The following is an 11,124-nucleotide window of genomic DNA, read 5'->3' as shown; positions in this document are numbered from 1 at the left end:
TGACGTAACCAATTATTATCAGTTATGTGTTGTTCCTTCGTGTAAATAGAATAACATCTTGTTCACCTCTGTAATAATGCACTAATAATTGATATCTTGATGTACACATTTATAGTTTTCAAATGTGAACACACATACGCTTAACATCATTACGGTAGGAAAAGAAATCAGTTACAAAATTTAACTTCGATTTAGGAAACTTTCAACGAAAACAAATTTAAAAGATATTTATATCTCTTTCCTTTATTATTCTGTTGCATAATATTTTTTCTATATTCTATAGTAAAAATAGTCCCTTTGTCTTTTACACATGATCCAAAATTCTTACGTATTACATCAAACTTTGATAATGACATAAAATAAGTTAAAACTTAGTTCGAAAGTTACATTTTAATCTTGCTGTTTGTTTTTTGATGAAAATTTCGTTTGAGTGAATATATAATCATTATCAGAGTGTATTTTTCGTATTAATGATTGAGGTAATACGATGTTGCAATATGAAAGTGACTATTATGAATATAACTAGTTAGTTTACATTGTCTTTTTCTTTTTCGATTTTGATATAAATTGTTAATTATATTCTTTAATTTTAATAAAATAAATCAAAAATGACATCTTTTTTCTGTTTTAAATAGCTTTTAATATTACTTAACCTATAACTGTCAAATACAACAAAAAATAATATGAAAGTAGTATGTTATATATAAAAAAATTCATATCATTAACTGTTGATAAAATTTGCATGTACACTATGTATATATATATATATAAATTTTTTGTTAAATTTTGTGTTTTTTCAGTGCTAAGACAAACTTAATCTTGTATTTTTTCTACTACTGATCATCCAATTTATACAGATGGATAGTGAAAAGCAAAAGGATGAGATTGTTGCATTGGAAAGTATTTACAATTCAGAAGAATTTTCATATCACAAGGAGAATGATCAATACCAATGTACTTTTATGATATTCATAAATCTTCCTATCAATTACCATATAACATATAAGAATTATAGGCAAGTGGATGAGCCTGAGCAAAAGATTAAAATATCTCATTTACCACCATTAAAACTTCATGTATTTCTACCAAAAAATTATCCTTCTGAGTTGCCACCGAAATTTACTTTATACTCATCTTGGTTGGATCTTCCCATGTTAACTAAATTATGTAAAAAATTAGACAAGCTGTGGAAAGAAAGTAAAGGACAAGAAATATTGTTTACATGGGTGGCTTTCCTACATGATGAAACTCTGGAATTTTTAAATATACAAGATCATCTTAATATGAGTCGTGCTTACACACGCTATAAAGAAGCCTTGGAAATAGTACATAATATTCATAAAAGTAAAATAGATAATATAGACAAAGAATGTACCATAGAAGATACAAGGAACGCTATGAAAAAAGGGACTAATGTCAAATATTTAAATAAGGAAAAATTAGTGAGGAAATGTCGTGATAAACGTGCCGTATTAGATTGTCCTATTGGGGAAAACCCCATACAAACATTGATTGATTACAGTGAGAAACGTAATCAATCTGAATTTAAGAAGAACTTTTATACTTGTAAAATTTGTTTTGTGGACAAATTAGGAGAGCATTGTACACAATTTTTACCATGTGGTCATGTATTTTGTAAAGATTGCATGGCTAGTTACTTAGAAGTAAGAATCAAAGATGGAAATGTACAAAATATTTATTGTCCAGAAGAAAAATGTACCTCTGAAGTAACACCTGCACAGGTGATTTTCTTGTTCATTTCAAAATCTATTACCTTTTAATGTGTCAAAAATCATTATTAATATTTTCAGATAAAGGACTTAGTAAGCTCAGAATTGTTTGTGAAATATGATTCTATACTATTGAGTGCCACATTAGACACTATGGGAGATATAGTATATTGTCCAAGACGTAGTTGTCAATATCCAGTTAGTCGGGAACCGAATGAACAAATGGCAAATTGCCCAATCTGTCAATATGCATTTTGCGTTTATTGCAAAATGGTGTATCACGGCATAGAACCATGCAAAGTTTATTCAGGTATATTTCCATAGATTATTTAAACATTACTATTTAAACTCATTAAATTCACTGATGTTTAATATTAAAAATATTAAAATTAATATTTGAAATTGTACTATATAGCTGAAATACATAAAGTGGTAGCTGAGTATCAAGAAGCTCCTGATGATAACAAACGGCAAATGGAGCAACGTTATGGTAAGAAGCAACTCCAAACTCTGGTAGAAAATGCTATGTCTGAGAATTGGATTAAAAGTAACAGTCAGAAATGTCCTAAATGTCAAACTGCGATTGAGGTATTTAAATTTAATAACAAATAATTTAAAATATACATAATACAAGACAGTCTTGTTATTATAAAGATGGCATTACTTTTGAGTTAATGTAATGGGATCACTTTGTATGGAATTATTTACATGATATAATTATTTTATAGAAATCCGATGGTTGCAACAAAATGGTGTGTTGGCGATGCAATACATATTTTTGCTGGTTATGCAGTACCATTCTTAATCGTGATAAGCCTTACGAACATTTTCAAGATATGGATTCTAAATGTTATAACATGTTATATCATGGAATGCCGATTGAAGATGACGACGATGAAGATGATGATATGTATATTGATTACCGGTTTTATCCTAATTATGATTCAGATGAAGATTATTTTGAAGAAATTGTAATATAAAATTAAAATAAAATATGAACATGTTTAAAAGGTAGCCATTATTGCTTTATAAATTATTAATTTGTATAAACGTCTAAGAGACAAGATATAAAAATTTTCTTCACACAATACTCGAATTTTTAGTTTTTTTCACTTTTTATATGTAATTTTGTGCCTCCCGAAGAAATGTACAATAAACATATATATTTTTACCACTTTATTATTATATAAATATTTAAACAGAGGATTTTCTTACAATTTTATAAAAGTTTTTGTATAAAACATCTAATCGCATTAGATAAAGTTATACTCATTGTAAACAATATTTACGAATATATAAATAAATAAAACAATAAAATAAGACGATTATTCAACATAAAAAATGTTTAGGATTTCTGAATATTAAAGACACATCATTGCTGATGACAATCTGTTTTTTTATTAGCAAAAAAAAAAAAGATATCAAAACAGTCGTAATATACGAGCTAATTAAAGCTTTTTAGTATTCTTCAGCGCCTTCTCCTTCACCTTCAGCGGAATCCATACCAACTTCTTCATAGTCCTTCTCAAGAGCCGCAAGATCCTCACGTGCTTCAGAAAATTCACCTTCTTCCATACCTTCGCCGACGTACCAATGAACAAATGCACGTTTGGCGTACATAAGATCAAATTTATGATCAAGACGGGCCCAGGCTTCTGCAATAGCAGTAGTATTCGACAACATGCAAACAGCACGCTGTACTTTGGCAAGATCACCACCAGGTACCACAGTCGGCGGCTGGTAGTTGATACCAACTTTGAAACCAGTTGGACACCAATCGACAAACTGAATAGTACGTTTTGTTTTGATGGTAGCAATTGCAGCATTTACATCTTTAGGTACCACATCGCCTCTGTATAACATACAGCAGGCCATGTATTTTCCGTGGCGAGGATCGCATTTTACCATCTGATTAGCTGGCTCGAAACAAGCGTTTGTAATCTCTGATACAGAGAGCTGCTCGTGATATGCCTTCTCTGCGGAAATGACGGGTGCGTATGTTACCAAGGGGAAGTGAATTCTTGGATAAGGTACTAAATTCGTTTGGAATTCAGTCAAGTCAACGTTCAATGCACCGTCAAATCGTAGAGAAGCTGTAATGGAGGACACAATTTGACCAATCAGTCGATTTAAATTAGTATAAGTAGGTCTTTCGATGTCCAAGTTCCGGCGACAAATATCGTAAATGGCTTCATTGTCGACCATAAATGCGCAATCGGAATGTTCAAGAGTGGTGTGCGTGGTTAGAATTGAATTATATGGCTCGACAACTGCAGTGGAAACTTGTGGAGCAGGATAGATAGCAAATTCTAATTTTGACTTTTTGCCATAGTCCACAGAAAGACGTTCCATCAAAAGAGAAGTGAATCCAGAACCAGTGCCACCTCCAAAGGAGTGGAAAATAAGAAATCCTTGAAGACCTGTGCATTGGTCAGCTAATTTACGAATCCTGTCCAATACAAGGTCTACAATTTCTTTTCCAATTGTATAGTGACCACGGGCATAGTTGTTGGCAGCATCTTCCTTGCCAGTGATTAGTTGTTCTGGATGAAACAGCTGTCGATAGGTACCAGTGCGTACTTCATCTGCAATGTAAAAATTAATTTGGTTATAATTTTCCATAAACAATTACATATTGCAATTTAACAGAGTAACAAGATATTAACCAACTACTGTGGGTTCCAGGTCAATGAAGACTGCTCTAGGTACGTGTTTCCCTGCACCAGTTTCGCTAAAGAAGGTGTTGAAACTGTCATCGCCCCCACCAATAGTTTTATCAGATGGCATTTGACCATCAGGCTGGATGCCATGTTCCAGACAATACAATTCCCAGCAGGCATTTCCAATCTGGACACCAGCTTGTCCAACATGGACTGAGATACATTCACGCTGTGAAATAAAATGTAAAATATATCATACATATATTAATTAAAGAACTTGCAAATATTTAGTTATAAAAATAACTAAATATTCTATAGTTAATAATTTCTATATTAAATTCTTAATGATAGCTATCTTCTTAGAAATGAAAAGTTGACGTATCTATAGTTAAAGTTAAATTAAAATTAACAACCAATGGACAAAGTTCAATGAACTCGGTTGTTCAGATATTTAAAAAATCAAATCATTGCTTATTCGTTATATAAAATACAGAGAAATATATGATAAGAACATTTCGATAAACAAAAATAATTCAAATGCAAAAAGGAAAAATTCCAAAAATATATCAATTCAAAATGAAGTCGGAAACCGGCCGGCATTTAACCGTTACAAAATGGCTGTTCCCACTCCAGCAACGCAACATTATTTTCCTTTCGTATATCCTAAACCACTGAAAATAGATCAAAACTTACCATTTTGCAGTGTAAAGTCTTCCAAAACTCTTTTAAAAAAAGGAAGTAGAAACGGACGTATGACGTTAATAGTTGGCTCAAGCAAGTAATGGAGCTTTCGCTAACAACTACGGCAACTCCGCCCAATAATCGTCAAACGAATGCATCACCGGTCAGTAGAACGGTCATTTATACCCTCGGTCGACGACTTCGTCCTGAGCGCTGATTGGTCGACGATGGCCTCATTCCCTTTCATGATTGGTCTTTTTTCGACCGCAGTACCCACAAGTACTGAACAGACAATCCTTATACGGAAAATATAGTCCCTTGTATTAACGACATAATTATCTTTCTCTTCAATATTAATAACAATATATTTTACTTATTATGCTATATTAAATTAACAATAGGTAAAATTGATTTTCAGGTGAAGCATCTGGTCAAAGTTCGGAAAAATGAGGACGATTTTTTTTTGTACAAAACTCTAGTTGCGATGCGCGATGGTTTCTTCCATATTTGGATTATGCATTCTGATTGGTGACTCACGTAATTCGCTGGAATACTTACCTCCCTTGTAACAAAATGTATTTTTGTATGTGAAATATCGCAAATCTAAAGATATTACGTCAAAGGTATTTGCTTAAAGAAAATTATTTTTCTTTTAATTATCGTGTAGATCGTTATTATTTCCAGTACATATATATCAATGATATATTAAATAATATAATTTCTTATAAATAATTTGTACATTTGATAATTTTTTAATCATTTTACAATATTTCTTTATACTTTATATTTGCTTATGAAAGTAACTCATTTTACATATTGATATATAATTGATATAAAATTATAAATTAACAATAAATAAACCATCTTTGTTAAACTGTACGTTTATTTATATCTTTTTGTTATTTTCGTACAAAATTTATAATTGCATAGTTAGTAAATACAAAAAATATTTATATATACGTATTCAGTATTAAAATTAAAACTTCAATATTTTAATTCCCATGTATTTCAGTATAATATAATATTGAAGTTTACATGAACTTTTTACATGCATTAAAAAGAATATAAAACTTTATCATTTGGCAAGATCTTTTTCACTCATATATGGAATTTTATAATATTTGAATTATGTACACCCGTATTAGGTATTGATCTTGTCTCTGTCGTATACCGGGTGTTCTATAAATATGACCACAATTGAAACTTCTTAAAAATACATTAAAACAGTAACAAACAAAAATACATTAAAACAGTTTTGTTTGTTATTATCAGAAAATAACAAATAACAACAAAATTAATATACTGAAATATTAAGAACAATAAAAAACGATTCCCTTTCACAAAGGAAACAAAATAATTTAAGAATATTCAAACATTTGATTCGACATTATATGTAAAGACAATCGTGATTTTTTGAGATATAAAATTACTAAAATATTTAACTCATTAAGTGCAGGAAATGTGTATTAATTTATTATAAGAGAAATAGTACAAAACTGGAGCAAGGAATGCGACTCATAAACTTCGGTAGATTGATTATATGATGAATTGTAGTTGATTTACATACTTCCTGCCCACGAGTACAGACCGTATCCGTTCTCTACTTTTGATTCTGCGATCTCACCTTACTCTTAGTTCTGTCCTCATTACGGTCTTGTTTCTCCTTTGATGTTGTGAAATATTTCATGCAAGGAACACAAATAACAATGAAATGATTTATTCAAAATTTACTTCTTTTATTTTATCTTTCTCTCTGTCTTTTTAATTCTAATAAAATAATAAAATTATTTTTTGCAATTGAAGAATCATGTTTATCATTAATGATCTTTTATATAGGGTACATTCTCAATTCTCAGCTGAAATAAATAAAATAAATTATTAGCCAAAATCTTACTACTAATTTTAGTCTACTAATTGTTGGTCATGTACAACATTCTGTATATATTAATGATTAAATTATTAAGAATGAAATTATGAATTTCCCTTAATAACCTATATCTATTTATAAGTTAATTAATTTTCTGTTAAAAACTGGATATTGACAATTCCAAGTTAACCAATTATTCCTTGGATGTACTAATATATTTTTGTGTTTCTAGATGCCGCTCTCATCGTTTACGTGTTGCTAGGCAACGTTTTCAAAATAAACATTAAATTATGTTTAAGTGAATGTAAATAAATTAAATAATAAAAATACATTAATTATATTGATACTCTTATGATTAGTTTAATAAGTTATAATTTATAATTACTTATTATAATAAGTTAATAATTTATTAAGAAATCATGTTTTAAGATACGTAATGCAACATTAATATGTTCAGTGAGGATATTGATTTTATCAAGAGATATGTGAAGCATGATGTGGAAGATGAAAAACAGCAAGATTTAACTCTTTGTTATGCATATCCTATCCTAAACAAAGTTCCTGAAATTAATGTTTTTGTAAAAGAAACCAAAAATCTGCGAAAACAATGTCAAGAAACTACTTTAGTTGAAGATGGATTGTATGCTTCTAATCTTCCATTTGTTTACAGCGACATTAAGCTTCCTGAATTTAATAATTTGAAAGTCTTAGAGTATGAATCAAAACGAAAATTCTCTGGTAAATTGCTAGAAATTGTAATTCGTGAAGTAAAAATTAACACGAGCCAATCAGATTCTATTGAAATCACATCTGTTCATTTGTTATTTAAAAAGAAAGTTATATGTAAAACAAGTAGTCCTTTCAATAGAAAATTACATAAACTTTTAATTAAGAATTTTGAATGCAATAATCTTTCTATACAAGTACATACCAAAAGTGGTCAGTCTAGTATCTTACCATTGCCATTACCAAAGAGGAACATTGAAAATTATAAAATAGAAATAGATTTTGCAATAGCTGACAGTTTTGGTAGAATACATGCTGGAACAGTCACTTGTGCAGTTACTCTAAGTACATATGGTGAAAATGAAGAGGAATCATATACATCTCATCTTTATAAATTAAGTAATGATCCAAATGATCCTCAAAACAATTTGTCTTTACTTAGGCCGCCAAAAAATATTCATAAAAAACAAGTAAAATACTTTTTATTGGAAGATGCAGCATTAACTTTTGGCAAAGATTCAGAAGCTATCACTGCTAAGAAAAGTGAAAGAGAAGAAACTAAATATCCAGATATAGCCATAATGGAGCAACCTGCATTTTCTTTATTTAATATATCATTCAGGAACTTATTCCAAGTTAAATATCCATCAGAATCATCGTCTGGTATCCGCAGACACCACACAATAGGAAAGACAATTTTGTCTGCAACTATTTTACGAGGAATAGAAATACCAATCAGAGAAGAGTCTGCATTAATTCAACCGTTTGTAGAAGTTGAATGGGGTAATACAATACATGCAACATCTATAGCGGAAGGTTCAGCACCTATATGGCAACAAACAATGTACTTTGAATTACCCAGACAAAATGAAGAACATTGTATAAAGCTTCGTTTGTTTGATCAACATCCTGTGTGGGGTCAACAGTGGATAGGTGAAGCTAGAATTCCTCTTGAACATCACAGAAATTATCAAGAACTCGAACGATGGATTACATTATCTCCATTATTTAGTCCAAGTTTGTTATTTGGATACATACAAGCTAGTCCTGGTCAGCCATGTACTCGTATTTATGTTCTGATTAAAATAGATCATCCAAGTACTCCTAAGTTGGTTGAAAGTACTGCTACAAATACATTATTAAAAGGAATTCAACGATGTCTTGTTACATCGTATAAAATTAACAGTGTAGAAAATCCAAAAGATGCTGCAAGATTAGTGATGCTTTTACAATCATTACCTAATCATTATGGGCCAATCACGCCACGTCAAGCATTGAATATACGCAAAGTGGATCACTATGGAAGAGCAGCTCTACTTGCTGTATTATTACAAGGTTTCAATTTAGAAACATATGTTTTATTGGGTATGTAATAAATAAATCATCTGCTTTTTATTGTATAAACATTTATGAAATTAAGTTTATTAATGCTTTTTATATTACTATAATAGGTTCTTCTCAGATAAGTAAATGGACATCATTTGTTTTAAGTATCAGCGAAAATGGAATCTATACATTATGGGATACAGAAGTTGGAAATTACTATAAATTAGATGATAGCCATTGTCCTTTAATGAAAGTATCCCGACTAATTAATCATTCTGGTGTTAGTATAATAATTATTATTATATCATTTATTTAAAATAATATTGTTTTATCATTAATTATAAATTGCATATTTTTTAGATATGGGAAAATTTGCAGAAATCTGTTTTGCCCCTTAATCTCAAGTATAACGTAAAATTAAGTAAGGAATGGCGATCTATTGATGTTACTACTTCAACCAAAAATGATCATACTGTTCAGGTATTAGATTTAAATATTACAGAGGAAGAACTAAGACAAATTAAAAAAACTGCTACTGATTTAGAGCAGATCTTAAAAGATAAAATAGCTCATTGGCGTAGCACAATTGGTTTAACGACAATCTTTAATCGTCATGCAATAACTATTTTACGAAACTTTATTTCTAAGTTAGAGCCTTCTTCAGAAGTACAATTAGATAAGAGAGATTTGAAACAACTATATAGGTCTTACCACGTCCATGGTTTTATTTTAAATAAACGTGAATGCAGCATCGATGATTTGAGTGAACATCTACGCGCAACAAAGATTTATGATATTAATGATCCAGTTGAATTTGCTCTGGTATGTCAGATACAGCCTTACATCGGTAAAATTTCATCAATATGGTTGGCTGTTATAATTCTTAAAAGTCGCGATTAGTTGTTTCTTCGAGTCAACATTAATTTTTATATTCAGTGATATACTAGTCACAATTTAGTATTTACTATATTAAGTATATATTATTAAGTACTATATTAAGTATATATTACAATTTAGTATTTACTGAATTATATTTATTTATCATATATTTATATACTGCATTAAAATTAACATTACAGTGTTCGTGAAGTAGAATAATTATTCATTTTGTGATATCAAAATTTTGCATAAGGTTTTGATATAAACAAATTAACCAATACCAACATTCGTAAAATAACGTACTATTTTTTTTTATTATCGAATTATTTAATTTAATAATATATAATAATTTTAATATAAGATTAAAAGTTTATAATACAATAATTTTATAAAGAAATTAAAAATTATAACAATATTGTCTTTTTAATTATATTATCTTTTTGTAAAAAGGCAAATTTTTATAATTATATTTTTTGCAAATTAATATACATTTTTTTATAAAGTTTGTTTATATAATACAGTAATTCCTGCAATTTTCTATGAGATTTTGAGTAATTAAGAGAAAATGAGTGAATACCTATAATTAATTTTTTTATTTTGTTACCATATAATCATACAAAGATCTGTTATTCATTACTATTTAATACAAATAATGGGATCAATTTTTAGAATTTTTAATCAAACAAGAAGCAGTACTATTTATTTCGGAACTACAGTATTATATTATCCAGTGAAATTTAATACAACAAACAAATATTCTTATAATAAAGTATTTAACCTGATTTTTGATACATACATCCCAGTATTATAGTAACAATATACAACATAATACATTTTTATAATTTTTTTATATTTAATTTTGTTACTTGTTGATTCGTGTTTTTTTTTTTTTTTGTTGATTGGAAAGATATGGTGAATAAATATTACTGAAAATAAACGTAATATATTTGTCGGTATTTTGCATTGCGCAGCAATGCTGTTTTTATAATAGTTGCAATATTTTTTACATATTGCACCAGTAATAAAACGTACTAACAGTATTTTATTGGCTAATAATTTTTATAAGTAGTTTAAATAAATAGATATACATAATACAAATGGTCATGATTATGTAAAATGTTTTTTAATGTTCGTATAATTTTTGCGATAATGTATGCTTTAGTTTGACGGACGAGTTGAGTTATTAATTTATGCAATGGAATATCCAACTATCCAAAAAGTCTTTGTATATAAAAAGTCTTGTTGTTTTGATATT

The 11,124-nt window shown here is 29.0% G+C and overlaps 3 protein-coding genes and 1 long non-coding RNA gene across 8 annotated transcripts; 3 read left to right on the top strand and 1 right to left on the bottom strand.

Moving 5' to 3' along the window:
• The first annotated feature begins 21 nt into the window (after positions 1–21).
• On the top strand, positions 22–2,744 carry LOC122535189 (E3 ubiquitin-protein ligase RNF14-like). 5 transcript variants are annotated; one of them, XM_043666495.1, is made up of 7 exons: positions 336–479; positions 801–1,380; positions 1,423–1,444; positions 1,484–1,742; positions 1,812–2,040; positions 2,146–2,318; positions 2,459–2,744. In XM_043666495.1, the coding sequence occupies exons 2-7, from the start codon at positions 858–860 to the stop codon at positions 2,708–2,710; spliced, it is 1,458 nt and encodes a 485-aa protein (XP_043522430.1). In that variant the 5' UTR covers positions 336–479; positions 801–857; the 3' UTR covers positions 2,711–2,744. The 5 variants fall into 5 exon arrangements, with proteins under 5 accessions (XP_043522427.1, XP_043522429.1, XP_043522428.1 ...); XM_043666494.1 differs by having other exon boundaries at positions 335–479; positions 1,423–1,742; XM_043666493.1 differs by having other exon boundaries at positions 335–479; positions 801–1,444.
• Positions 2,745–2,902: 158 nt separating this feature from the next.
• Positions 2,903–5,245, bottom strand: LOC122535190 (tubulin alpha-1 chain-like). The gene is made up of 3 exons (XM_043666496.1): positions 5,084–5,245; positions 4,397–4,619; positions 2,903–4,315 (listed from the first exon to the last, which is right to left on the bottom strand). Exons 1-3 carry the CDS (start codon positions 5,084–5,086, stop codon positions 3,189–3,191), a joined length of 1,353 nt encoding a protein of 450 aa, XP_043522431.1. The 5' UTR covers positions 5,087–5,245; the 3' UTR covers positions 2,903–3,188.
• Positions 5,246–5,371: 126 nt separating this feature from the next.
• On the top strand, positions 5,372–7,278 carry LOC122535193. The gene is made up of 2 exons (XR_006308111.1): positions 5,372–5,694; positions 7,171–7,278. It is a non-coding gene; the product is annotated as an uncharacterized LOC122535193 (long non-coding RNA).
• Positions 7,279–7,298: 20 nt separating this feature from the next.
• Positions 7,299–9,890, top strand: LOC122535188 (coiled-coil and C2 domain-containing protein 2A-like). Its single transcript, XM_043666489.1, has 3 exons — positions 7,299–9,029; positions 9,116–9,270; positions 9,351–9,890. Exons 1-3 carry the CDS (start codon positions 7,388–7,390, stop codon positions 9,888–9,890), a joined length of 2,337 nt encoding a protein of 778 aa, XP_043522424.1. The 5' UTR covers positions 7,299–7,387.
• The last annotated feature ends 1,234 nt before the right edge of the window (positions 9,891–11,124 follow it).

Source organism: Frieseomelitta varia, unplaced genomic scaffold (assembly GCF_011392965.1).
Source record: "Frieseomelitta varia isolate USP_RPSP 00005682 unplaced genomic scaffold, Fvar_1.2 scaffold_68, whole genome shotgun sequence".
NCBI classification, from domain to species: domain Eukaryota; kingdom Metazoa; phylum Arthropoda; class Insecta; order Hymenoptera; family Apidae; genus Frieseomelitta; species Frieseomelitta varia.
This window is presented reverse-complemented; position numbering and strand designations above follow the sequence as displayed.